Below are 26,264 nucleotides of genomic sequence, written 5' to 3'. Positions count from 1 at the left end.
TATGTTCTAGATTTTCTGGAAGAATCATTGATCAGGCTGTTCTTCCTTCAGGTGATGAGGCATGAGAATTCCAGTATTCTGGAGCTGGATGGGAAAGAGGTCTCTGTCTTTACACCTTCCAAACCCAGGGAGAAGTGGCTTCGCAAGAGGACCAATGTTAAGCTAAGGGTAATGACAGAGGAGTTTTGGGGGGTGGGAATTATCAGCCTTACAGTTTTTCTTAAAATTTAATTTTACATTATCAAACAAAGCAAAATATTAATCAATCAAAATCATTGAACATTGCACTAACATGTTTCTGTCCCATCCTATATCCAAAGATTTCAGCATGAGAGGTGTGTGTGTGTGGGTGCACATGCATTCACGTCATTTGTTGGCATGCAGTGGCTCCCCTGAATTTCAAAGTGTTATCTTAGGCAAGGAATACTCAAAGATGGTTTTGTCAGTTCCTTCCTCTGAAATATAGCTTACAACACCTGGTATTCATTGGTGGTCTCACATGCAAGTGCTAACCAGGGCTGGCCCTGCCTAGTTTCCAGGATCAGACGGGATCTGGTGCCTTCAGGGTAGGTACAAGCTATGAAATAATCTCCAGCAATTTCAAGCAGTTTACAAGAGCTTATGCCAAGTAATCTTGTAGTACCTTTGGGACTAACCAAGAAAAAGAAGTTGGTAGCATAAACTTTTGTAGGCTTAAGTCTTAAGGAGATACAAGATCCTCTCGCATACTGATCCAGGTTAACATACTATGTCTTTGAATTCTACAAGAGCTTAGAACAACTTAATATATATCAGTCTAAAACAATTAATACATATCAATCTAAAACAGTGAACACGAAAACAGAAATCCACAGCCCAGTCAAGCTGTAATCACTGAGCACCAAAAGCTTTGTTGACGCCAAAATAAGGTTCTCTTGAAAGTGCCCTCCATGAAGTGAAAAAAATGCTGTATAAATAAATGCATAATCATAAATGCTATGAGAAGATACACCTTCGCTACCCTTTAGACCATCAGATAGTCCTAATTTACAGGAAAGTCACACTTGTTTTTCATTACTTTTTGCAGAATGTCACAGCCAACCACCGAATAAATGATGCCATAGTTAATGAGGATGGTCCACAGATGTTAACAGGAAGATTTATGTATGGTCCATTGGACATGGTCACACTCACAGGGGAAAAGGTATGATTTGGGACAGATTTAATCTGATGTTTAGTTCATCTGAAATTAAAATGTAATCTGTGCTAAGTGGCTGTTTAAAACTAATTAACTGATCCACATTAGTAGAGTTATCCAGCAGCCAGAAGCCATATCTTTTGAAAAGAAGAAAGCTAAAAGTGATGGAAAGTGGGGTGAAGTATGACTATTTAAAACTATGAAATCAGACAAGACTAGAGCTTAGAAACGTTATATTTTTGACTACAAACACCACAATCCCACAATCAGAACTACTGGTGGAGGACATTGTAGCCAAAAAAAAAAATAACTCTTCCAAGCTCTGGAAGAAGTATAGCATGCTGGATTGTTAAATGCTATGTGATTTCATAGAATTCTGATCCCCCCCCCCCCATACTCATTTTCTGTCACAGGTGGATATTCATATCATGACACAGCCCCCATCAGGAGAGTGGGTTTACTTTGACACAGAGATCACCAATAGCAGTGGTAGGATTTCCTACGTTATCCCTGAGAATCGGAGGTTGGGAATTGGTGTGTATCCTGTTAAAATGGTGGTGAGGTAAGTTGTATGACAACATGTCTTAACCCTTTGGAGGAACAACCATTCTCTGTGTTTGTTTTTCCACTTTATTAACCACTTTATTAATCCAGGGAGACCAAGATAGTGTGGGTGGTTCCTTAACCCATTTTTATCTACACACTAACCATGTCAAGTAGATAGAGCTTGGAAAAGTTACTGCTTGGAGTATAGTTCCCAAAATCCCCAATCCACCACTCACCATGATGGCGGGGGAGATTCTGGGACTTATTGGAAGAGTGAAAGATTGGGACTGGACCAAAGTGAGCTTCAGCACTGGCTGGGAATCTGAAAGTGGTGGTAAATGCAGAATGCTCAAGAAAGCAATTTTTTATGTATTACATAACCAACTTCAAACGTATTTGCAACTGAAGTATGAAATTCACTGACATAAGATGTTGTGGGGTCACTACCTTAGGTAAATTTAAAGGTGGATTAGACATGTTGATGGAGAAGAGGATGGAGGGCAGCTAAAGATAATCTTGAGGTTCAGAGGCAATCCGCTTTGGAATGCAAGTGTGAATAGGCAAACATTGGGTGAAAAATGTGGCTTTTTGTGCCCTGCTTGCATGCTACCTGAAGGAATTGGGATTGAATGCTGCAGTGCATTTATTGAGTCAGCCAAGTTCATCTTGTTTTCTGTTTAAGAGAATCTAAAATAGCATCAGCCTTTTGTTTTGCAACTGAAAGTGAATATTTTGTAAGAGTCATCTATTGCTAGAGTTTTTTCCGCCAAGGGATTTTTGTCCCTTCTATTTTTTCCTTTCCAAAACTGAGCTGTTTCTATCAAACCTAAGATTTCCCTTTTTTCCTTGCCATTCAGGGGCGACCACACGTATGCTGACAGCTACATCACCGTTCTCCCCCGAGGGACTGAATTTGTGGTCTTCAGCATTGACGGTTCATTTGCAGCCAGTGTTTCCATCATGGGCAGCGACCCCAAAGTCAGAGCTGGAGCAGTGGATGTAGTACGGTACAAGGACTTCAAGAATAATATATCTGTTGTGATAGAGAGATGTGCATGGGAGGCTTACTGTTCCACATGAAAGGGCTGGGTGTACTGCTGTGTATGTTTGTTTTCTTCCATATTCATTGGTGATCCTTTTGCTTCTTCTCTTTCCCTTCTCAGGCACTGGCAAGACCTTGGCTACCTCATTATCTACGTCACAGGCCGTCCCGACATGCAGAAGCAGCGGGTGGTGGCCTGGTTAGCACAGCACAATTTCCCCCATGGGATCGTTTCCTTCTGCGATGGCTTGGTTCATGACCCTTTACGGCACAAAGCCAACTTTCTGAAGTCCCTCATCACAGATGTAAGCAAGGGAAGAAGGGCAGACTTGTTAGAATTAGTGCACTGCAGCGGTCAAAGATTCTGACTAAGGGGTAATGATATCAGTGTACTGAAAACAAGCTAAAGTCTTTATTATAGGGACTTCATTCTAAGGGAGGAAGGTTACTGAGGGAGCTATTCTAAAGCTCCAAAGAGCCACATGCCACCCATGGGCACACAGTTGCTACCCCTGCATAAGGGGAAAGAAAAATGAGGGATAAGCATACAAGTAGAAGTCCTCATAAAGTCGCTAGCAAGGATGAGATCCAGTGTGGTATAGTGGTTTGAGTACTGGACTAGTACTCCTCTGGGAGACAAGGATTCAAATCCCACTTAGCCACAGAAACCCACTGGATTGGACAAGTCACATTCTCTCACAGCCTCAGAAAAACACAAAGTCAAATATCCTCTGAGTATTTATTTTTGAGCTAGATGGTATATTGAGTGTTGGGCTAACATTCCAGAAGATCAGGGTTTGAATCCTTGCTCAGCCATGGAAACCCACTGGGTAACCACTCTCTCAGGCTGAGAGGAAGGCAATATTAAACCTCCTCTGAAGAAATCTTGCCCAGAAAACCCTAGGATAGGGTCACCATGAATTGGAGTCAATATGAATGCTCATAACAGTATCAGTAATGCCACTAAGTGTACTGTATTGTACAGACCTTGTATAAAAATCAATTTTCTTCCCCTAGCTTGACATGAAAATCCATGCGGCCTATGGATCCACTAAGGATGTCTCAGTCTACACCACCATCAACTTGCCACCACCTCAGATCTTCATTGTTGGTCGGCCAACTAAGAAGTTACAGAACCATTGTCAGGTAATGGTTGCAAAACTCAGAATGTAGGTTCTTCTGCAATGTGAGAGGTGAATGTCTAATGTAGCTTGTTGCTGCAGGCATACTGTATAATCTGACCATGCCCTGCTTTTGTATGTAGCCTCTGCCTTTAGACAACTTCAAGATGTCTAGAGCAAAATAGAGAAGGGAGTGCTTTTATAGTATCAGCTGGTTGGGATGGCTTTTATCTGGCTGGTATTGCTTTCATTGGCACACAGTGAAGGAGAAACATGAAATAAAGAAATTAAAAAGATCCTGAGTCTGGAGAGATAAAACCGAGGTTTAGTCAAAGGGAGATTCCCAAGATGGTCAGACAAGCAGTTCACTGGGCCTGGAACAAAATGGTGAAGCACGGGGTGGGTAGACCAACCAATTTTAGGTGACTACGGTTATATTTTTTGTTATCAAAGTTTTTGTTAATATAATGAAGCCAGCTAGGTTCCCAGCTAGATGTATTTTTGGCACCCAGTAAAATATATATATATCATAACCACTTTGCAGCAGTAGTATTCACATGATTAGCACAAGCGTGTATTAAGTTGGGTTGACATTGGGTGTTTGCTGAATGGTACACTTGGAAAAAGCCAGTTGTCTCTATCGGTTTGCAAAGTGGTGAGGATAATTTTGTTGCTGCCCTGTTGCTTCTCCTGATTTCTTAATAGGTGTGGCAGTGTTCCTGACAGGTAAATTTCAGTGACTTGCTTCCAAAGGTGTTACCTTACAGAGTCACACCTGTCCTTCTTAAGGAGTTAGAACCACATTATGTACCTACTGAGTTATTATCTGAGATGACTACTCAGTAAACAGTCACCTATATTCACACTCACTGACATCCAAACTGGCAACTGTGAAATCATCACATTCAGGCATAGATCCAGAGTGAAATTTTGTAGAGTGAGTTTGAAAAACAAACAAACAAAAAAGAAACCAACGTTTTTCTTTTAACTTGCAGTTCATTACTGAAGGATATGCTGCCCATCTAGCCCAGCTAGAGTACACCCATCGCTCCCGGCCAGCCAAGAATACCACTCGGATGGCCCTTCGGAAAGGTAGCTTTGGCCTCCCAGGCCAGACTGAATTCCTGCGCAAGAGGAACCATTTGCTGCGCACCATCTCATCTCAGCCCACAGTGGCTGGTGGAAGTACCAGTCACAGGCCGGAGCGAACATTGAGCCAGTCGGAAAGTGACCGGGAGAGAGAAAGGGAACGCAGCCAAAGAAGCATGAGCCTCGCCACAGGATGCTGGGGGCGGAGTGCAGCCTCCAAACTCGAACCAGGGATTTTGGGACAAAAGTAGAGCTATCAAAGAAGTCACAACAGATAGCTGTGGATGCCCTGTGGCACAGAAGCAGAAGAGGCAAAGAAACTGAGGCCTGCGGTGTGGGAACAAACGGGAAAATATGGTGCTACTCATTGCCAGCAAGGCAGCAACTACAGCAAGGGAAAGACCACGTGATTTTTTCTCGCTCACACAAATCCACAGGCCTTGGTGACAGGGGTGCTAGGTTTACAGAGCACTACTGAAAGGAAACAGACACCCACCTTTTCAATCAAAGGGACATCAAGAGAAGGAATATAAGTGTATAAAGAGCCTCCAGGTGTATCTCCTTTCTGCCTCACCCCACCCCTTTCTTATCCAGGTCTAGCAATTGTAAATACGTGCCTCCTCAGCTTCTTAGCCATCAAAGATGCAACTTGGGAGTGGGGAAGGGGACCATGGTGCCACATGGAGGCAGAGTTGGGTGACTGTGTGGTTTGTTCTGTTACCTGGATGGACAGATGATGCTGGATGCTGCCACTTCACAACAACTATAAATTACTTCATTTGTAGAATCTGAAAAGACTTCAGCTGGAGATAAGAAGGACTTAAAACAGGCAAAGGGAGCTTAGGAATGATCTGTACCCAACTATGGAGCAAAGTCATATGGCAAATCCTTAGCCACGGGTTAATTTAAGGCTGTTGCGCTGATCAGCATAGAATCAGATTTACAGTTTACTGAGGCTAGCTACCATTTTCTTTTTCAAAAATACACATAGAAAATATCTTTAAGAGACAGAAAAAAAATGAAAGCAGGATTTTGGTAGCTGGTAGATTGCACTAATTCTAGAAAACAAACAGAACACATGGCACTTGAGCTGCCAAGGAACTTTGCCCCTCAGTGGATGAGGAGGGGGGGCAGAGGAAGAAGATTTGGATAAATTTCCAGATATTACCAATCTGCAGAAGCCTTTTGGAAAGATTCTGCAGTATCTGGAGAAAAAATAGAATAGAAACATCTGTTCAGCCTAAAGAAGGAAAGGAAAAAAAGCTAAGTCCAAATTCTTCTCCCACTTTTGCCCGGTTCTTTTCTGCCTCTTCTCCCTGAAGACAGGAGTCATTCCTTCTTTCCAACCTTTTGGTAACAGCTTTTGACAGAGGATGTAAACTTGCTTTCTTTTTAACTGTAGTCAATGCAACTGTAAAACCTCATTGTTTTTATTTTTTTCGCACTGAGAACTTTTAGAAGGCCTAAAATTTTATGAAGCTACACCCTATTTATATAGTGCATGAGAGATAAATGTTACCAAGTGAGGGTATTTCTACCCAAACACACACAATTTAAGATAAAGTGCACAGGTGATGGACCCAAGTTGTGCAAACCAACAACGGCATGCACATATTAAGAAGAAGGGCAGCCCTTAAGTATCTCTAGCTTCTCTCCATACCAGAATGTCAAGTTTGAGAATCTGATGCAGAGGAAGAAAGGTCATCAGAAGAAGCAGCTCTGTTGTTTCTTCTCCCTGCTACTCCTATTCCCAATGTAAAGGATACTCTTGCTTTACAGTGCCCTCTGTTAGCCATTTTAGAACAGGAGAAACCGCACAAGGGAAAGGGCTTAGAGGGGGAAAGTGCCTACACGAATGGGTCTGGAAAATCTCCCTAAATATTCTCTCCCTCCCGCCACCAACCCCCATGTTTGGATTCAGAATTTCTGTCTATTGCTAAGGGCCATTCCTTTTCAGAACACAGTTCTTCTAGGATAAAGGAAGACCTGTTCTCCAGAAAGGTTGCCCTTTCTGGCCTTTAGCTTCCGGAGTGTTTTGTATTTGCACAGGCATCCTCCTTGGTTCAGTGTGCCCTCTCCTCACCTATTTGTGTCCAGCCTCCACTTTACAAACTCTTATGAAGTAAAGAGGATTTTCTTTTCCAGACCAAACGCTCTGTTTTCTTTTCAATACCAAGACTCGCAGCACTGTGATTGCAGCCTCTCCCAAGACACAATGAGGCTTTTACAACTCATCCAGGCATCTGTGGGAAAACACACACACTTGTTTGCGACTTTGGGTTTGACGCCAGATATCAGGCGGTGCGCGCTATCTAGAAGGGTGTGCTTCTCTAAAAGCGGTCAATTTCTTCTTTTCCTCAAAAACTGCTCTTCTTTTGAAACGAAGCTCGCAAACATGTCAATGGTTTAGGTAGCCATACTGCACGATTCTAAGCCACTTGTCTTGGATACAGTTGACAAGAAGATACTAGCAGTTGGTTTTTTTTTTACTATTTAAAAAAATTGGCTTCCCTTTCTGCTCACTGGACCTAGTTCTTTGCAAATGTATGTCAAAAACTTGGGAGGAAATCCACATTGACTGTATTGTAGCTCTTTTCTGTATAGCTCAGTATATCTCATATGACTGTGCAATTCAGAATCGTTCTGTTCCAGTTCATCAAAATGCAAGAGACAACGATGGCAACACAATCTGGCTTTCACTCATTCAACCTCTCCTTTGAATGCAACCCATACGCCAAGGTGTAACATGTACATTTTTCCAGTTTCAGATGAAATTCAACTTTGTGTGTTCATTGAGCATGTCTGTAGTATAAAACAAAAGACAATGTAAATGCCTGGGGAGGGCTGGGGAGAAGGTGGGTATATAGGCAATGAAAGTCAATTACTTTATGTTTAAAGATGTGTCTGGAGGGGTAAAACCCTCTAGGAGTTATTAATCTTTCACACTGTAGCCTTCTGTCCCCCTTTTTTGTTTCAGGTATTATATACCAACAAAAGCAATAGGTCATTTGGAAAGTAGGCTTGCTTCTTTTTTTCCTGGAATAGAATTGGATGCGATATTTCAGGAAAGAAGTGAGTAGAAGACTGGAAATTCTCCCCTTGCAAGCTTAGAAGAGGTACACACTACGTAGTGTGAACTGCCCATATTTGTTGTTAAGCGGAAACTGTATATTCTTATGCTGCTGTGGTTGTACAGCATCCTAGGAATCTTGGCTCATTTGAAACAAAGAGAAAATTTGTAGTCCTCTTTACTGGGCTTGAAAAGTCATGGGTAGTGGCGCCTGTTGCCATTGAAGATCGGAATGGGGGGTTCACATGCTTTGCCTACATCTCCCCCATAGGCAACACTTTATGGACAATTTATATATGCAAAATTATGTGATTTGCATCATTTACTGAACTAACACAATGTAACCCACCTTGGAAGCCTGTTAGAAGTTTCATGGGTTTGGGGTTTTCTTGTTTCAGTAGACTTTTTCTTAAGATTGTACACCTCAACAAACCTTTTTGTGTTTGGGTGTGAATCTTTACAGAGGAATTTAGTGTAACTGAAGCCTTTCCACTGTTAAACCTTCATAAAAGTCTCAACTGTTCCATTTTAAGTCCACATACGCAGGCACACAATTTGACAACTTCATACCTTGCTCAGCCAAATAGGCAAAGGTGGGGTGGGGTGAGCCTGAATTTTAAAAACTCAGAAAAGCCAAGGTGGGTGTGGAATTTAGTTAGGTTTCTCTCACTCGCTGCCACCCCAACCTAAACATTTCTTATTTTGCAAAGCTCCCAAAATGTTAGCAGTCTGAAAAAGCAACACTGATTTAAGCACATTGTTCTTGGAGAGTATTCTTACAACACACTCTTGTGCATGTTTACTTGACGGTTCCACTGTGATCAGTGGGGTTTATATTCCCTTGTGTGTCTGGGATTGCACCCTTGGTGCTGAACATGCATCCCCACAGTACAAGCCATGCAATCCTACACATACCTAGTAAGGAGGAGGTTTTGTTCATTGAGACTTGCTCTCTGATACGTCTATATAGATCGGCAGTTGGGCTCTCTTGTGGTCCCTGAGGGCACATGATTCAGCTACATTGCTGAAACTAAGGTCAGGGCTGAGCTTGACTGGAAACCCCCAAAACTTCCTTGATGGAAGATGGCCATGTACTAACTAAATGAAGGTAGCTTAATGGAAAAGAGAGAGCCTTTCTCTGCAAAGATGATTATTACTTTTAGCATTGTTTGACAAAACCATTCAAAATCGTCATTCTGAAAAATGTATACAATGTTCTAAAACTAGGTCAAAGAATGTCAGCTGCTAAGAAGGTTGCAAGTGAAACCACTGCTCATCCTGAATTGTGTCCCTTACTTGACCAGAGGAATCCCTCTTGTCCAGGTATCTTTACCATTGCTGCAATTTTCCTGTTCCTTCCAAAAAGCCTTACACTTCGGTCTCCTTCTTGAGCTCCCCCAGGCATCTTTCCTCCCTGACTGTTAGAATTTTGTATCCAACGATGTCAAGTCCATTCAAACTGAAGTGGGAACAGTGTGGTTTTAAGGAAACAGCTGGGGAGGGGGGAGCAGATTGAAATATTCAAGACCATTCATTGTAGAAAGGCACAACTGAAATATCCAGAAATCTATCTGGGCCTGTTGTTTCATCTTTTTGTTACCGTGTTTGTATGCATGAGAACTGTCAATCTCCTTGCTCTTATATGTGACAACCATCCTTCTCCTTCGCTGTTACTGCCACCTTGTCTTGCAGCCTGGGTGTGCTCTGTATATGGTTATCACTTGTACGTTAACACCAATTAAAAGAAATGGGAAGGCTCTGTTGGTGTCTCCACTTCTTTGCAAGATGTTTCAGAGGAGGGATTGGTAGCACGAGACATTGCAAGGATTTGAAGAGTGGGCTCTTGGTATCTGCTGGGATTGGCTTCTAGGAACCCCCGATACCCAAATCCAAGTCCTATTACATACAGTGGCACAGAAAAATGGTGACCCTTACATAAAATAGCAAAATCAAAGTTTTTTGGAATTTATATATTTTTTGGATATTTTCAAACTGTAGATGGCTGAATCTGTAGATAAAGAAATGCATGGATACAGAGGGCCGACTGTACTCCTTTCCAGGACCCTGGTCCATCTTGTCTGGCACTGCCATTTTGGTCAACTAGAATCTTTTGAGAAGCTCACAAGCTGGAGGACATCATGGCAACAGACTTCCTTCTATGTTTTGTCCCCAGGTATGCAGAAGCAGGTGACCTCAGCATGGAATGGCTTCATTGAGCCATCATAGGACTACTGTGTAATACTGGGTGCCCATGTCACCCAATAGCCAACTAACATGCCAAGCTGCTTGCAAAGTAGAGTTATATCAGGTCACCTGGGCCAGAATCCTATTGGTATACAACATAAGTGTAACTAAGATAGGTGGTGTCAGCAGAAGGGAAAAGGCCATGGGCTAGTGGTCATCAAAGAAGTTGGGAAAAGGCTGTGTTGCCTGTGATGGTGACTCTGACTGGGGAAAAAGCAGCTTACAGTGTAGAGACATATTGACAGTGGCAGCCCAGTTGGGAGAAACATTTATATCTCACTGTGTCTTAACAACTCTGTGAAATTGGTATTTCTGAGAGGTTGTGATCTGCCCGAGATGGCTTGTGAGCTAAAGGGAGGTTTGAACCAGAGTTTCTAGCTCTACCCCTGAACCATCAGGTAGAACAAGAAAGGACAGGAACAGATTGATTTTACATCCCATTTACTCAGGTGTGGACAAAAGAAGAAATCAAGCGGTGGAGTTCTTGGCACGCCTCCTTGGCTCAGTAGGACAGCCTTCCTCCCAGTGCAACAGCCATCCTATCCTTGTGCCTTTTTCAAGGTGCAGCAGCAGCTCAAGGGTGCCTCTTAACATGCCCACTGATATGATAGCCCTGTTTAAATATTGGAAGGGACGTCACGTTGAAGATGGAGCAGTCGTGTTTTCTGCTGCTCCAGAGACCAGGACATGGAGCAATGTATTAAAGCTACAGGAAATGAGGTTCTACCTAAACATTAGGAAGAACTTCCTGACAGTAAGAGCTGTTCAACAATGGAACTCACTGCCTCAGAGAGTGGTGGAGTCTCCTTCTTTGGAGGTTTTTCAACAGAGGCTGGATTGCCATCTATTGGAAGTGCTTTAATTGTATCTTCCTGCATGGCAGAATGGGGTTGGACTTCATGACCCTTGAAGTCTCTTCTAGCTCCTTGATTCTGTGCTATGGGAACCCTCCCCATTACTTAGGAGTTCACCCTCCAGTACTGAACAGATGACTCTCCAACACTGATAAAGGTGATTTACAAGGAAGGTTGTTTTAATATACATGCTGTGTAGGCATCTTCTACAACGTTCTTGAGCAGAACAGCATGGAATTTGTCATCTGGACTGGTCTGGTTGTTACAGCCTGAACAGAAGTTGTTCTGATGTTGAAATAGGAGCCACAGACTCCTACGAGCATAATCAAACCAAACTCATGCACTGGTTTCAACAAATGGAAGTTAAGCATTTGTGCAACCTTTCCTTGGCATGCATTTGTTCCCTTACAATATTTTGTAAATACATCACAACACTCTGTCCTGCTTTGCTCTGATTGCCAAGTTCAATGTGCATGATTGTTCAACAATGGGTAGCTAATTCACAGAGTAGCATGAACATGACATTTCTGCCAACATGCCTGATTGCCAAAGGCGCATTTGTGAACGGCTTCCACCATATATATATACGTGGTGTATATAAGGTGTCTCTTCATGAGGACAGCTGAACAACCTGGTAAGACTTCTGCCCAGATAAATACTGGGAACAGGAGAAAAGCCCGCTTCCCTTGATCTGCCAACTGCATAAAACTTTCAGTATAAGCAGCCCATAAGAGCCCTTCATCGGGGAAACAAATTCCAGGGGAAGATACCCTGAAATTTCTTAAAGCTTCAGATACTCTCTGAGAATCCAGAATCTAATGAATAATTAAGCTAACACCAGCGTTTTAGGATTTACCATACATCCTACTTGAAACTTGGTAAGCTTAACTTTTTAGAATTACAACTGTGAACGTAGTGGGGATGCTAGGAGTTGTAGTCCAAAAGCTAATGTTTCCAAGCTCTGACCCTTACATTCTGAAGTCAAGGACACTTCAATCCATTTTTATTACTGGATCAGATGGGGTATATATGTCTTAAGCCACAGACCAGAGTGGCCAACTCTACATGATGAACCACAACTCCCATAATATCTGACTAGACCACTGGCTATCCTATTTGGGATTAATGGGAACAGGAGCCCAACAGCTGGAGGGCACTGTTTCCCATCCCTGTTGTAAGCAGATGCTAGATGGACCAGGACTTACTGCTATCTACTTCATGATGCTGCTGCTTCTCCACTCTGCCCAAACATAGCTTCTGCTCTCGTGCAGGGGTGGCAACCTGTGGTTGTCCAGATGGTGCTGGGCAGCAACTCCCATCAACCTTAAGCTGCCTGGCCTACAGTGAGCAATGACAGGAGTAACAGTCCAACAACCTCTGGAGGACTGCACTTTCCTTATCCCTGCCTTTAGACTGTTGACTCAGATAAACTGAGGTTACCTGAACACTTGTGTTGATCTGTCACCCACAGACATTCCTGAAGCCTAACAAGACATGCTACAGGTGGAACATGGCAAGTGCGGACCTGAATGAGAACAGCATGTTTTGGCACAGGCTGTGGGGGGGGGAGGTCCTTGGACTGCCATCTAATCCTTACTAATAGAGCCTGTGAACATGAAGCATTTCAGTGTGGGAATGGGGAGAAAAAGGTTGCACCAGTGGTACTAGCAGAGTTTTACCTAGGACAATAGAGAACACCTGTAGAGTTACAGACTGACTGCACTCACCCTGCTCTTTATTCAGATTTGTGAACGCCCAACTAAGCTGAGGCCAGCTGGGCATCTGCAGGGGCTGCCTCTAAAACACTTCCCATCACAGAAGGGAGGCAACCAGAGTCTAAATTGGACTCCTCTGTTCTCAGTAAGACTTGCCCCAAGCTTTGCACTTTGTCCAACTGCTTTGGAGCAACACCTGCAAAGGAGTTATTTTGTCAGGTGCTCACTATTTATTTATGCCTAGCCCCATTCTCCTAGGTCTGTTTCTACTCACTCCTCTTTTACTTTAGGAGAAATACTCTCTGGTTGCACAATGCAGACAGTTGGCTGGAAAAGGAAACAAGTTAAAAGTATCCTCCTGGAGGACCTCTGCACTGTGCAGCTGAGAAGTCCTGCAGCAAACCAGGAAGACACACATCAGGAGGTCACAAATGCATGCAGCAGCTATGGGCTGGAACCTTGTACCTCACCACTCCGGGCTTTCACTGCAGTATACGTCACTGGCATGCATGTTTCATAGGGACAAAGGGGGTGCATGCCCTGTTTCAGACAAAGCCTTTGTGACTGGGCAGAAACTCCATCTTTGACACGTCAGAGTACAATCTCTTACTGCAGCATTCCTGTCCTCATCTGGAAGGAAAGGCCATCTCCTCGGGTTGCTTGCTGCGGAAAGAGATACAAAACAGGGTCACTCCAGTGTGTTTACAAATGTAAACAAACTCCAGTTTCTAAAACCTGGTCCTTTAATAGAATGACAGAGGTATCTTCACCACTACTACTAGAGGTGGCAAAACTGTAATCTCAGAAGGGAACCTATTCAGGCACTGCCCATAGAAGCACTAGAACACCACCACTACCCCTGCCAGCCCAAATGATCAGAAATATCTCAATAACTAAGAGAATGGAGTCTCACCAGTTCTGTGAATTGTGCACCCCTCCTATAAACAAAGTCCAGCCTACAAAAGCCTACCTTGGCTGAAATACTATTGGTTAGTTCCAACTAGAAGAGACCCACTGAATCAGCTTTTGAGTCAATAAATAGGTTTATTCAATAGGCCTATTCCAGTTGGAATAGGATTTGCACTCCTTGCGTTTTACATACTCAAACCTTCATTCTGCAAGTCACACCCAAGCCACTCCAGATTCTATAAAGAGCTGCATACCTTATTAATTTCTTTATGCCTCTCCTTTGTCACAATCTCTTCAAGGACCTCGCCATCACCTTTAATAAGTCTGTAAGAGAAGCCATGTCAGTGCTCCCATCTCAGTTTCACACACAGTAGCTATCCATACACCTGTCAATATTACTTGTGTAGAGTTATAGCAACATTTTGAAACCAGCAGCTAGTTAGGGTAACACAAATATTAAGACTTTTTTTTTCATGGAGAAAACCAGCTATGGGAGAGAAAACCACATGGTTCTGTTATCAGTGAAACTGAGGAAAGGTATGTTTCGTGACCTTCATTATTGTTGTTGTGTGCCTTCAAATTGTGTCCAGCGTATGGTAACCCTATGATTCATAGGGTTTTCTTGGCAACATTTCTTTAGAAGAGGTTTTCCACTGCTTTCGTCTTAGGAAGCTGAGAGAGTGGGACTTGCCCAAGATTGCCCAAAGGGATTGCTGGCTAAGCAAGGATTTGAACGCTAGTCCAAGTCCCAACACCCAAATCATGGCACCACACTAGCTTTTTAGTGATGTTAATTCCACCCCAATTATTGCACCTTGTTCTGCCTGTTTCTGGGTCGGTGACTCTCCTTATCACACTCTGTCGTGCATCCCATTCCTCTTTTGTCATTGGCTTCATGGCTTGGATGCGGGATTTCTGCTCATCTGTCAGGGCTGAAAGGTAGAGAAGAGTCAAAATGGTGGTCTCGCCTACAGACCCTCCTCTGAAAATCAGGGAGTGAATGGATCAGTTCTAACTGGAATAGTGCTTTGATCTCTGCATCCTACTGGTTAAAAACACACAACCAGCAACCAACCAGTGTGTTCAGACTTCACAGCATCTAAGAAAAAAGTCCTCAAGGAGAAAGACTTGTCATCATCCATTCCAAAGCATTAAGCCTAATCTTTGGCTGCTGAGTTTTAACTGGCCTATTAATAATAATAATAATTTGTTTTATTTATATACCGCTATTCCAAAGATCATAGCGGTGAACAGCAAGTAAGCTAATTAGCAAGTAAGCTAATTTGCCCCCAACAGTCTGGGTACTCATTTTAGCGACCTCAGAAGGATGCAAGCCTGAGTCGAGCTTGGGCCCTTTTGCTGGTCTTGAACTCGCAACCTTGTGGTTTTGAGTGAATGGCTGCAGTACAGGCATTTAACCACTGCGCCACCAGGGCTCCTATTCACAAAACACAACTCCCTGGAAATATAGCCTTGTGCATGGACATGTTTAATCTGACGTAAACAAATTCCCTTGCTTGAAATGCAAGTCTTACCTGGCCCAGGGTCTGCCACAGTCTCTCTCTGCCACTGGTCTAGAGAAGGTCCAGGCAGCTCCTCCACTTTCATTTTCCCCTCCTTCTCCCTCTCTTTCATTTTCTTCTTTGCTTTCCTTTTTGCTTTCTTCTTCCTCCGCCTCTTCTTTTGCTTTTTATCCTTCTCTTTGGGCAGCTTCTTCTTGCTCTGTTTCCTCTTTTTAGGCTTGGATTTACCATCACCCGATTCTTCAGGAGAGGAGTCAGAGGAGGAAGACGATGTAGAGGATGAGGAAGTGGTCTCCGAGGAGGACGAGGAGGATGAAGCACTGCTGGTCTTTCTCCTCTTCTTGTCTTTTTTCTTTTTTTCCACTGGAACCCAGCATCAATCAGAGGTTAGAAGAAAGTATCTGTGGAGTACCATATAGCTCCAGAAGTGTCATCCAAAGAGGAAAAGGGACGTTCTCTTTTCTAGTCCTGTCCAGGACCCAGCCTAGTCACCCTTCTTCAATGTTCTACCCATTGTAGCATTCTGGTGTTTTTAAAGGATGGATGGGCGGAGGTAGATACAGAGAGAGGTTTCACTGCCTTCACAATGATATTACTCCATGTTCCCTTGCCCATGGGAGAGCAGAACAAGAAGCCAGGATACATTTCTAGCTTATGAAAATGGTTGCACAGTGTTCTAGTGTGGATATGGCCCGCTGCCTCAGAAAAGATATAATTGGGGGTCTCAATTTACAACCAAAGAAACAAACCCACTGGCCACCTGAGGGACAAACCTTTCCATTTTTTAGCTGCTAGGGTGCTGGACAGATGTTTTATGGACAATATTCAGGAAGCAAATGCAGTATTCCTTTAAGAACCTGGACTGCAGGAGGAATCACTTCACTCTGCAGACCATGTTCTATATAAAAACAGGGTTGAAATATGTCTAAGATGGTGCATGGAGGAACAGCAGTGGGGAGGGTTCTGTTGCGTTGTCCTGACCCAAACATGAATGCCTTACCTCCTGAGTCCACAATTCTACATTTGTTAAGCAACGGTAAAGGTAAATAAGACTGTTGACGGAGAACAGAAGTGAGTCACTTATGACCCTCCAGATCTCACAGGACTAAAACTCCCATCAGCACTAGCCAGCAGTGATAGATGATGGGATTTGCAGTCCAGCAAGATGTGGAGAGCCACACATTGCCCACCGCTGCTTCCGAAGCAGCCGAGGAAGTGACCTTACCGTCTCTGGCAGAGGCTGAGCTCAGCCTGAGCCTTTCGGATTCAGGTCCTCTCTTGCTGGCCGGAGACTGGCTTCTCCTGCTCCTGGAATCCTTGCTGCTCTTCCTCCTCTTCTTTACCTTCTTTTTCTCGCTCGCATCCTGCTTGCTCCAAGAGTCACTTCGGCTCCTGCTGTGAGATCTTTTCCTCGGCTGGTTGTGAGCCATTGTACACTCAACCCTATTCCAGACAAACAGTTTTTTTCAGTGGTTAAGATAGTGGTTAACCATTGAATTATCAAATGTATAATATAATCATTGACCTTTTTAATGTGCTTGTGAATGGGAAGGGCACGGTGGCCTTTATAGCCTTATTGCGGTGCCAGAATCCTGCTGTTTCTGTAAGACGTTGGCAATTGTTCCTACCTAGAACTTATATGCACTGCATTCATATTCCTTGGGTAACTCAACCTGGTGAGAGCAAACTCGATGTCATGGTGGGCAGGAGTGGTTCCCTCAAGAGAATGGAGTGGCAACTGTGGCCTTCCAGAGCTGGTTGAACATTTTTGTGGGTCTTTCGGGCGCTGCGGCCATGTTCTAGAAGAGTTTATTCCTGCTGTTTCGCCTGCATTTGTGGCTGGCATCTTCAGGATCAGAAGAGGATGAAACCCACAGCCATTCGCCCCTTGGAGGATTTGACAGAAATGAACCTGGACCAGAAATATGTTAACCTTCTACACCAGTAGTCCCCAAAGGGTGCCCTTTCAGAGAGTGTTGGACTTCATCTCCCAGAAGCCTCAGCCCTGTGGGCCAATAGCCTGGGATTCTGGGAGCTGAAATCCAAAATTCGCTTAAAGACCACAGTCTGGGACCACTGAGTGTATGGGCCAAAAAGGGTGCCCTTTCAGAGCTGTTGGACTTCATCTCCCAGAAGCCTCAGCCACGTTGGCCAATAGCGTGGGATTCTGGGAGCTGAAGTCCAAAATCTCTTTAAAGGGCACAGCTTGAGGACCACTACTCCACACACTCAAAAGCACAAAGGGTTCCTTCTGTCCCCTTTAAGCAAGTTCCCCTCGCCTCCGCTGCCCATCACAGCCCTGTCAGCCAATCTCCGCGTCCCATTTCGCGCCTTGCCTCTTAAGCCCCGCCCCTTGGCTAAATAGCGTCCCGGCTTGAGGGCCAAAGCGCATGCGTCAGGCCTCTATCGCCTCCCGGCCTAATTTGGCCCCGCTGTGGCACAGACTCACCTCTGGCCTCGGAGGGGAACAAGCACGACGGCGCTTGCGGGCGCTGGGTTTCCGGAGGACCGCAAGCGTTTGTAGAGTTTCTCTGAGGCGAGTTCCGGTTGGCACCTAGTCCGTCGCTCAAAGGCGTCTGGCGGGAAACCTGAGGCCGCGTCCTTTGGTTCCGACGTCCTTTGGTTCCGCTCGGGGCCCCACAACAAACTCCAACTCCCAGAATTCCATCGCCTGGGTGCAGCCTCTGCTTGTTCCCTTTATGAAAAGAGACAGAAAGAGAACAGACCTACCTCCTCTCCAGTGAAGCCACTTCCCACATTGCCACACTACCCCCCTCTTGGAGCACTGCTCTTCCCCTTTGGCTGCCTCCTGTTGCATTCTGGGGCTTGTAGTTCAGCGAGGCCAAAGCGCTCTCTTGGCTGTGAAGTTGAAATGCCCCTCCCTTCAACTTCACAGCTCGACTCGACTGTTTCTGGAAATGGCCGTGTAAGGTATAAGAAATAATAATAACAGTAATACTAATAGTAGGGGGGGAAAACCCAGTTTGACACTGCTTTGACTGCCTTGGCTCAAATCCCAGCATGCAACAGGAGGCAGCCAGGTACCCAGCATGGAGAAACAGAGGGGTATATGTGTGTTAAGTGCCTTCAAGTCAGGCTTAACTTATGGCAACCCTGTGAATGAGGCATCTCCAAGTGAAGCTCTCAACAACCCAGTTCATTTCTTGCAGACTCAGGGCAGCGATTTCCTTGACTGAGTCTATCCATCTGGAATAGGCTCCTCCACTTTTCCTACTGCCTTCTACATTACCTAGCATTAATGTCTTTTCTAGTGAGTCACATCTTCTGATATGACCAAAGTACAACAGCCTCAGTTTAGTCATCTTAGCTTCTAGGGAGAGTTCAGACATGACTTACTCTAGGACCTACTAGTTTGTCTTTAAACACCAAAGCATTAATAAAACCTCTTTGCCTGCCAGCAGAAAGGCCCGCTTAGCTGAGTTCCAGAACCTGGGAGCAGCAACCAAAAAGGCACTCTTGTCACATCCCCACCAACTGCACCTCAAATGACAGCGAGAACAAAAGAGCTTCCACCAAAGAATTTAGTAGCCAAGTGGACACTTCGGATAACATATGGCCTTTTGGAGATACATATTTTACAGACAACTGTTCTTTCTTGTGATAAGACAGTAAGATTTCAGCTGAGAGTCATGCAAGTCTGTAATCTGCCTCTGCATAACTTGTTCTCAGTGATTTTGCTCTGACTGCTGCATTACAATGTCTTTGGTCCTTTAATGCATGGAATACACACTATCCTCAGCTTGGCCTGTGGAGAACACCTTAAGGCTACCATTGTTGTTATGGAAGTGAAGGTGCAAGTCATCTTTATTGCCTCTCTATATTAGGGCACATACATCCACGGTATCAGACTGTCCGCCGTCAAGGCTGCTGGTAAAACCGTCCCCAAACCCTTCAGCTTCCACCAGTTCTGGTTCCCTGTTGCACATTGGACAAAGCTGGTTTCGGACAGCAGAGGACCTCATCCAGATGATCAGGTTCCAGCGTTCTCCAGAGGTGACAGGCAGTGCCCCATGCATCTGTCCTCCACGATGGAACAATCCATGAAAAAGCACATGCTCAACCTCAATGTACTTTGGCACAGGGTTGGTGTCCTTTAAAGCAGAAAGATGTTAAGATGAAAATTGCCAGCCAAATGAGACTCTTTTGGATAAGAACAGAAGAAATGGAAACATGTCTTCCCTGATATGGGAAATTTGCTACTACATACTGTAAAGGTGGCCAATAGGTCCGGATAAATTAATGCTCAGCCCACCAATGTTAAATGGAACCTCAGTCTGTCTAACCCAGTGGACCATATCCAACACTAAAATACATTCAGTTTCCTCTCATTTCCCCCAGCACTCTATCACCCACAGGTATAGCATCTCTAACCATGCAGGTTGCGTATAATGGGTTCCGATCCAGATACAATATAAACCATGAAATAAACAAATACAAAATAAGCTGCAGAAAGCTTTAATTTTTGAAATGAAGGCACCTGTCTGAATTCAGCAAAGTAGAGGTTGCCCTCGGTGAACTCTTTTCCCAGGGAGACATTAAGCGTGACTTCTGCGTTGTCATAGTGGGAACTCAAATCCAGGTCTTCGTGTAAGGCATATTTCACAACAAAAGCTTTATGGCTGTCCAAGTGGCCTCCCCCACAATCTGGATAAAGCAGGGCCGTGAGGGGCTGCAGGTATTTCTCACGCAGAGGAGTGATGAAAGCTTCGTCCATCCCAAGTTCATTTAAAAGAACCTACAGGGGGCAGTATAAAAGAAAGAACAAGTTAGACACTGCAAGTGATAATTCAAGTAATTTGTAACAGCTGAGTTCTTTCAATGGCTGGGAATGCTCCTCCATCTTCTTATATTATCTTAATATATCTTAATATCTCGCCAACACTGATCTGTCAGGATCCTCCAGGAATCTCAGAGCTGCTGTAATAATTTTGCATCTGGCTGCGGATACACTTTGCCCACAAAGCAAAGAATGATGGTATGGAAGGCCATGTTTACTGTATGTGGGACTAAAATTGGATTCAATCTACAAATTTCCTAGTTGACAGATCAGTTCCTTTCCATATGGCATACCTGTTAAATTCAGGTGAGCCATAATAGCCCATCAGAACCTCTATGTACTGAGGCAGTATATCTCCCAAGTACCAGGAACAGGGGCAAAAGGTTAACTACACCTTCATATCATGCCTTGCTTGGGAGAATCTGGGGCAAAAGCTACAGATCATCTTCATTCTCCTAACAACTTGAATCAATTATGTTTGCTTTAAAGCAAGCCATGCTGTTTCCAACAAGACGTACTCTCAATCCTCCTTACAATGTGATGTTGAGTTTGTCGCCTACAAAATATGATTCTCACCCCATAGTTATTCATAGAGTTTGGCCTCCCCTTGGGCATCTCAGACTGTTCAAAATTCTCTAGCTCTTCGATGAAAGCTTGACAGAATTCCTTGGAAAATACTGGAAGTCGATAGATTCTCTTATCTGATATAAGGAAATAAAAAAAAGTGGAAGAGGCTTGAGTAAGAGTGTCCTTCAGGCAATCAGACAGAAAAAAGTTGGCTTTGTTTTTGGTAAATGGGTTCATTTTTATTAAGATGGAGCCCTAGTTTATTGAGAGAGTTCATGCTTTGCCTACAGAAGGGTCTCATGTTTAATCTCTGGCATCTCCACTTGAAAGAATCTGAGGTACCAAGGCTGGGAAAGATACATCTCTGCCAAATACTTTTGAGAGTCTCCAACCATCAAAATAAATCTTTCTGGACAAGAGGGACCAATGGCTTCTTCATCTTGTTTTAGTGTGTAGTAAACTTGAGTAGGTTGTTTAGGAAAATCTGTGAGCTGCTATTCTTTGCGGCTTTATTTTATTTTGAAAACAAGGATGTCTTCAAAAGCAGAACTTTGTCAGTGCTTTCAATCCAAATCCTAACAACAACCCTGTTTTTCTTATGGCAGCTTCAGCAATGTCAGTTGTATAGGCAAAATACCAATACGATCAACCATCTTCTACAAAGAACAGTAGAAGGAGTAGAAAGAGACCACAAGGCCATCCAATCCAACCCCATTTTGCCATGCAGGAATACAAAATCAAAGTACTCCCAACATATGGCCAGCCAGCCTTGATTTAAAAACCTCCAAAGAAGACACCACTGCATTCTGAAGCAGCATATTCAAGTGTCAAACAGCTCTTAGTATCAGAAGGTTCTTGTTTTCTTGTAGTTTGAATCCATTGGCCTGTGTCCTAGTCTCTGGAGCAGCAGAGTACTAGTAGTACTAGTAGTGTCTTGCCATGTGTACACCTTGCTGATAAATGCATTTTGCTTACCTGATATAGTTGCTACACGGGTGAGGAGGCCTTGGGGATCTGCCTCTTTGGATGTGCAGTAGTTGACAGTTTCTAAAAATTGTGGTGCTAGAAATGATTCCTAACATGGGAAGAAGAGGAAAATGGGTGAAAGAGACTTTGAAAGTGCCATTTTAAGAGGGCTCTCTGCCTACAGACCTCCTGGTATATCTCTCCATTCACAAACACACACAGAATACCTGCCTCTGTCCTTAAAGGTATCAACACCAGTATCACTATTAGCCATTATTAAAACTACACAGCATCTCCTTACCCAAGGGCTGCTAACCCTACTTGAAGTCTACACCACCATAAAGGAGTACTGACTCCCTGTTGCTGATGTGTTTGTTTTATGGGAATATCACCACAGCAAATGCGTTCTCCGCAGGGCACCTCCACCCACAGACCTGTGTTCCAATGTATCAAAGGAGATTCTTTACCTGTAGAGCATAGAGCTGTGGATGCTTTGGTCTGTAGTTCTGGGAGATGATTGTTTTTCTTTCTCTAGAACGGCAACTTAATTCCTTTCTTCTCTGTACTTCTTTCTCAATCTAGAAAAATCCAAGTTGATGCTTATTAAGAGATCCTGAGAAGGATAGAAAAGAGACTTCAGAACCCAATCTTCTTCGTATTTACTTTGGTGTAACATGGAGCCTCTCATTTCCATAGCTGTATGATAGTTATATATGTAGTCTAATTCTGTCTGTTCTTAGAAGCAAAATCTGATGAGTTCAAAGTGATGTTGTGAGTGTGTGGTGGGAGTAGCAGGCCCTGTATAATGTGCTAGACCTTTGTTTGTTGTTGTTTAATTTGCTTAACTAACTGGTTTCACGTTTTATGACCATTTAATTTCTTTTACATTTTCCATGCTGTTGGTTTTTAACTCTTTGATTGTTTGAAGTGCTATAAAGGGTAATAATAAAACTGAATCTATCTACAGCAGTGGTTCTCAGCCTTCCTTGTAATACAGTTCCTCCAGTTGTGGTGACCCCCAACCATAAAATTTGGTTCCTAAAACCTTGGTTATATTGTACCTTTGGTGGATTAGAATCTGCTTCGGGGGCCATCTTGGCTAAAGAGGCAGAGGCAGTGTAAAGTGGGATGAAGTCTGGTGGTACTCTAAGTAGGACTGAGCAAATGAATCCTTTGCTATCTAACTCGGCAGGGGTCAAATTCTACCGTACCTCTTGGATTACAGCTTTAAATTCATCCTCGCTTCTGCAGCCACGTTGTCGTAGCGCCTGTGAAATGAAGGGGTGCCAGTCAATTTCAGGAATCGCACACACACTTTGTGAAGTTGGAGGCTCTCATGGTTGGCATCTATCGATTTTTGTGGGGTTTGTGGGCTCTGTGGCCATGTTCTGGAAGAGTTTCTTCCTGACGTTTCGCCAGCATCTGTGGCTGGCATCTTCAGAGAATGGGGTATATATATCAATATATGCTGTGTGATCCCACTCTCTTCCATGCCAGCATTCTCTGAAGATGCCAAAGCCACAGATGCTGCTGGTGAAACGTCAGGAATAAACTCTCCTAGAACACGGTCACAGAGCCTGAAAGACCCACAAAAAGCTATGCACACACATTTACTTTATGAAGTACACTTCCTGCCTTTCTGCAGCAGCAGCACACACTACAGAAATAACTCAGGCTGAGACTGCTTCAACCGCCCTGGCTCAGTGCTAGGGAATTCTGGGAACTGCAGTTTCGCAAGGCATAAATAGGATAAAGCGGTGTCCCCCCGCCATTAAACTATCCCCGGAGCTCGGGCTTTACCGGCCCATAGTCCCTCCGGAGCTGCTCCGGATCCCCCGAGTAACGGACGTGGAGCCCGTAGCGCTGGACGAAGAGGTTGTCTGTGAAAAAGCAAGCGCAGGCTCGAAAGCAGGGCCGGCCCGGCTCCATGGTTTTAGCCCTTCTCCCGCGGGACCGGAAGTCGAAGGGGGAACGGGTCCGTCGCCGGAACCGCCTCGGCCGGAAACAAGGGGCGCGCCCACAAGTTCCGGCCTCCAAGGGCCAAAGGGGAAATGCGGCTGTAATCCGGGTTGACCCCGCTTTCACTGCCATGTCCTCCATAGATATGTGTGTGTGACAGAGAGGGAGATATATATGTGTGTGTGTGTATACACATTCATGTGAAGGGACTACCTTTTTTAATACACAAACAGACACAATACACACACATACACATATGTATATGCATACATATACACACATGTATACATATATATATATATGCACATATGAGCATATATATACATTTACACATACAGACACACGTGTATATAAACATATACACAAATACATATACGCCTATACATACATAGACATCCACACACACACATATAGACATACATGTAAACGTCTGTGTGTGTTTGCACATACACACACACAAGTATATATATACAGAGAGAGACAGACAGACAGGAGGAATGCCTTCCTTCCCTTCGGCGGGGCCCGTTTCTCCCGCTGCAGCCGGGCCTTTCCCGCCGACGGTGCCTCCTGGAAAGCGCTCCGACCGGGCTGCCTGCCTGGCTTGGCCCGCTGGGGCCCTGGCCTGGCCTTGGGGAGCATGGAGTCGGCGCTGGAGGTGGCCGAGGAAGAGGTGGTGGCGGCGGGGGCCGAGGAGGAGTCCAGCAGCAGCAGCAGCCCCCCCGAGCAAATTCGGGGACATCTTCCGGCTGCTCTCGGAGGGCGCCTTCCCGCCCACCTTCGGCGCCATCAAGAGGAAGAACCTCAAGCGCTACGCCCAGAAGTTCGTCGTCGACGGTGAGGGGCTGCCCTCCTGCAGCCACACTGAGGGAATAACCCGGTTTGGCCCCGCTTTAACTGCCCTGGCTCAAGGCGATGGGATTCTGGGAGTTGGAGTTTGTTGCGGGCCCAGAGCGGAGCAGAATTCCATCGCCTTGAGCCAGAAGAAGTTAAAGCGGGGCCAAACTGGGTTATTCCCCCAGTGTGGATGCCGCTCTAACCCAACACTCAAAGCCACTACAACTATTAGGAGGCTTGTTGTTATTGTTGCCTGCCCTCATTTATCGTAGGGTTTTTCTGGGCAAGGTTTGCTCAAAGGAGGCTTGCCCCGGAGGAGGCTGAGAGAGTGTGACTTTGCCCAAGGTCATCCAGTGGGTTTCCATTGTGGCCAAGTCTCGATTCGAACCCTGGTCTCCAGAGTTCCAGCCTGGCATTCAAACCACTGCACCAAGCTGCTTCTCTGACAATAATAATAATAATAATAATAATAATGCACCCTATTAAAAGGCTTGCTGTTGTTGTGTGCCCTCAAGTCATTTCCGAACCACGGCGACCCTAAAGCAAAACCCGTCATTGGGTCTTCTGGGTTTGTTTGGGGGAGATTTGCCCTTGCAATAGGACACAACAGGGCCCTTCGCCAGCCTGGCTTTCTCTCGGATGACTACTAGGCTGCTCTGTCCTCTTTCCACAGGGGGCTGCCTCTATTATGTGGGCCCAAAGAAGGAAGAGAAACGCGAAGTTGTGGTCGACCCTGAGAGACGGCGACAGGTCTTTCTGGAGAGCCACTTCACGGAGATCGGGAACCACCTTGGACAGAAGAAAACGGTGCATCGGATCCAGAGCCGGTATTATTGGCTGGGCATCGTCAAAGACGTGGTGGACTGGGTAAATGCTTAAAAAGCCAGCCGAATGTTCCGGAATCATTTCCATCCTGGGGCAGATGTTGTGTCCCAGTAAGAGCCGGACTAGGTTTTGCCCGGTGATACCTTTTCCTATTAATTGAGCACCAACAATGCGGCCGGTGCTATCTGTCTGGGTCTAAAATATACTGTAGCCTCTGTCCCTATTCTTTTTTCCCTTCTCTTTTTCTCTCCCTATCCCAGATCAAGATGTGTGAAACCTGCCAAAACACAGAGCATGGCAAGAGCCTGCTGAAAAAATCCCGACCTGTCAAAGTGGAATCGCCATGGGAAGTTCTAGGACTGGATGTCTATGGTATGTTTCTTTTAGCGCAATACAAACACATCATTCAACGGTGAAAACAGACTCCCCTGTCCTTTTTTTTGAAGATGGCCCGATTGGGTCTGCTGTTGTATTTATATGCAATGACATGAAAAGCGAGGAAGAGGTAAGGAAAGCAGGGCAATGTGGTTTTAAATTGAACCAAAAATGTGTAAAATGTACGAAAAGGAAAAGGAACACTAGAAGCTAGAATCCTATTCAGAGCTTGGGAGTGTCTCATCTAAATAACGAGTTGTTTGTGATTAATCCTGTGTCTGTTAGTGGAGGTGTAACTGGGAAGTATAGAGTTAATGTTTTAATATTCTGAACAGTAGTAGTGACTGACTACTTTGTGGGCAGGATTTGGCAGCATAACTAACAAATAACTTTTTAAAAAATAAACCTTCAAGCTCTGGTCATATCCTCAAGAGATACCATATATACTCAACTATAAGTCGAGAAATTTTTGACCCCAAATAGTCGCCAAAATCCTGGAGTAGATGTATACACGGTCAATGGGGTCCTCCAACCAAGCGCCCTTCGCAGCCTTCTCTCCAGCCAGCCTCCCTCCTCCTGAGAAGGGAAGCTGGCTAGAGAGAAGGCAGGGAAGGGCGCGCGTTAGCCCCTCGCAGCCTTCTCTCCAGCCG

The 26,264-nt window shown here is 44.6% G+C and overlaps 3 protein-coding genes across 18 annotated transcripts in view; 1 reads left to right on the top strand and 2 right to left on the bottom strand.

The window, feature by feature from the left end:
- The window catches only part of PITPNM2 (phosphatidylinositol transfer protein membrane associated 2), a 142,779-nt gene extending 132,977 nt beyond the window's left edge, over positions 1-9,802 (top strand). For 10 of the 11 annotated variants that reach the window (XM_042441649.1, XM_042441644.1, XM_042441647.1 and 7 more), the window contains 7 exons: positions 52-168; positions 1,067-1,183; positions 1,591-1,739; positions 2,581-2,730; positions 2,887-3,070; positions 3,783-3,911; positions 4,882-9,802. In XM_042441649.1, coding sequence (XP_042297583.1) covers positions 52-168; positions 1,067-1,183; positions 1,591-1,739; positions 2,581-2,730; positions 2,887-3,070; positions 3,783-3,911; positions 4,882-5,226 — 1,191 coding nt within the window. In that variant the 3' untranslated portion in view covers positions 5,227-9,802. Of the gene's footprint in view, positions 1-51; positions 169-1,066; positions 1,184-1,590; positions 1,740-2,580; positions 2,731-2,886; positions 3,071-3,782; positions 3,912-4,881 lie in introns of those variants that run through there. The other variant, XM_042441651.1, reaches the window with a different exon arrangement.
- Positions 9,803-11,301: 1,499 nt separating this feature from the next.
- Positions 11,302-18,208, bottom strand: ARL6IP4 (ADP ribosylation factor like GTPase 6 interacting protein 4). 3 transcript variants are annotated; one of them, XM_042441780.1, is made up of 6 exons: positions 17,740-18,208; positions 16,516-16,733; positions 15,303-15,653; positions 14,582-14,699; positions 14,022-14,091; positions 11,302-13,521 (listed from the first exon to the last, which is right to left on the bottom strand). In XM_042441780.1, the coding sequence occupies exons 2-6, from the start codon at positions 16,718-16,720 to the stop codon at positions 13,465-13,467; spliced, it is 801 nt and encodes a 266-aa protein (XP_042297714.1). In that variant the 5' UTR covers positions 16,721-16,733; positions 17,740-18,208; the 3' UTR covers positions 11,302-13,464. The 3 variants fall into 3 exon arrangements, with proteins under 3 accessions (XP_042297714.1, XP_042297713.1, XP_042297715.1); XM_042441779.1 differs by lacking the exon at positions 17,740-18,208 and adding an exon at positions 16,919-17,688; XM_042441781.1 differs by lacking the exon at positions 17,740-18,208 and adding an exon at positions 16,816-16,911.
- A 610-nt stretch (positions 18,209-18,818) lies between these two features.
- OGFOD2 (2-oxoglutarate and iron dependent oxygenase domain containing 2) lies at positions 18,819-24,427 on the bottom strand. 4 transcript variants are annotated; one of them, XM_042441775.1, is made up of 7 exons: positions 24,071-24,427; positions 22,833-22,889; positions 22,089-22,199; positions 21,631-21,730; positions 20,665-20,789; positions 19,789-20,046; positions 18,819-19,402 (listed from the first exon to the last, which is right to left on the bottom strand). In XM_042441775.1, exons 1-7 carry the CDS (start codon positions 24,365-24,367, stop codon positions 19,127-19,129), a joined length of 1,224 nt encoding a protein of 407 aa, XP_042297709.1. In that variant the 5' UTR covers positions 24,368-24,427; the 3' UTR covers positions 18,819-19,126. The 4 variants fall into 4 exon arrangements, with proteins under 4 accessions (XP_042297709.1, XP_042297711.1, XP_042297712.1 ...); XM_042441777.1 differs by having other exon boundaries at positions 24,001-24,355; XM_042441778.1 differs by having other exon boundaries at positions 24,067-24,355.
- Between the last annotated feature and the right edge of the window lie 1,837 nt (positions 24,428-26,264).

This window comes from Sceloporus undulatus, chromosome 10 (genome assembly GCF_019175285.1).
Source record: "Sceloporus undulatus isolate JIND9_A2432 ecotype Alabama chromosome 10, SceUnd_v1.1, whole genome shotgun sequence".
NCBI classification, from domain to species: Eukaryota; Metazoa; Chordata; class Lepidosauria; order Squamata; family Phrynosomatidae; genus Sceloporus; species Sceloporus undulatus.
Note: the sequence above shows the minus strand (reverse complement) of the source record. Positions and strands in the feature narration are given on the sequence as shown.

Coding starts and splice junctions, on each gene's coding strand:
- ARL6IP4 (XM_042441779.1), bottom strand. CDS start 17,136: ATGCCAGCCACAAATGCAGGCGAAACAGCAGGAATAAACTCTTCTAGA. Junction 15,654..16,515: donor CTCAGCCTCTGCCAGAGACG/GTAAGGTCACTT, acceptor GCTGGGTTCCAG/TGGAAAAAAAGAAAAAAGAC. Junction 14,700..15,302: donor TGTGGCAGACCCTGGGCCAG/GTAAGACTTGCA, acceptor TCTACCTTTCAG/CCCTGACAGATGAGCAGAAA.
- OGFOD2 (XM_042441774.1), bottom strand. CDS start 23,862: ATGTGTGTATATGTATGCATATACATATGTGTATGTGTGTGTATTGTG. Junction 22,200..22,832: donor TTAAAGCTGTAATCCAAGAG/GTACGGTAGAAT, acceptor GGATTTTTCTAG/ATTGAGAAAGAAGTACAGAG. Junction 19,403..19,788: donor ACTTTGCTGAATTCAGACAG/GTGCCTTCATTT, acceptor TCTGCTTTAAAG/GACACCAACCCTGTGCCAAA.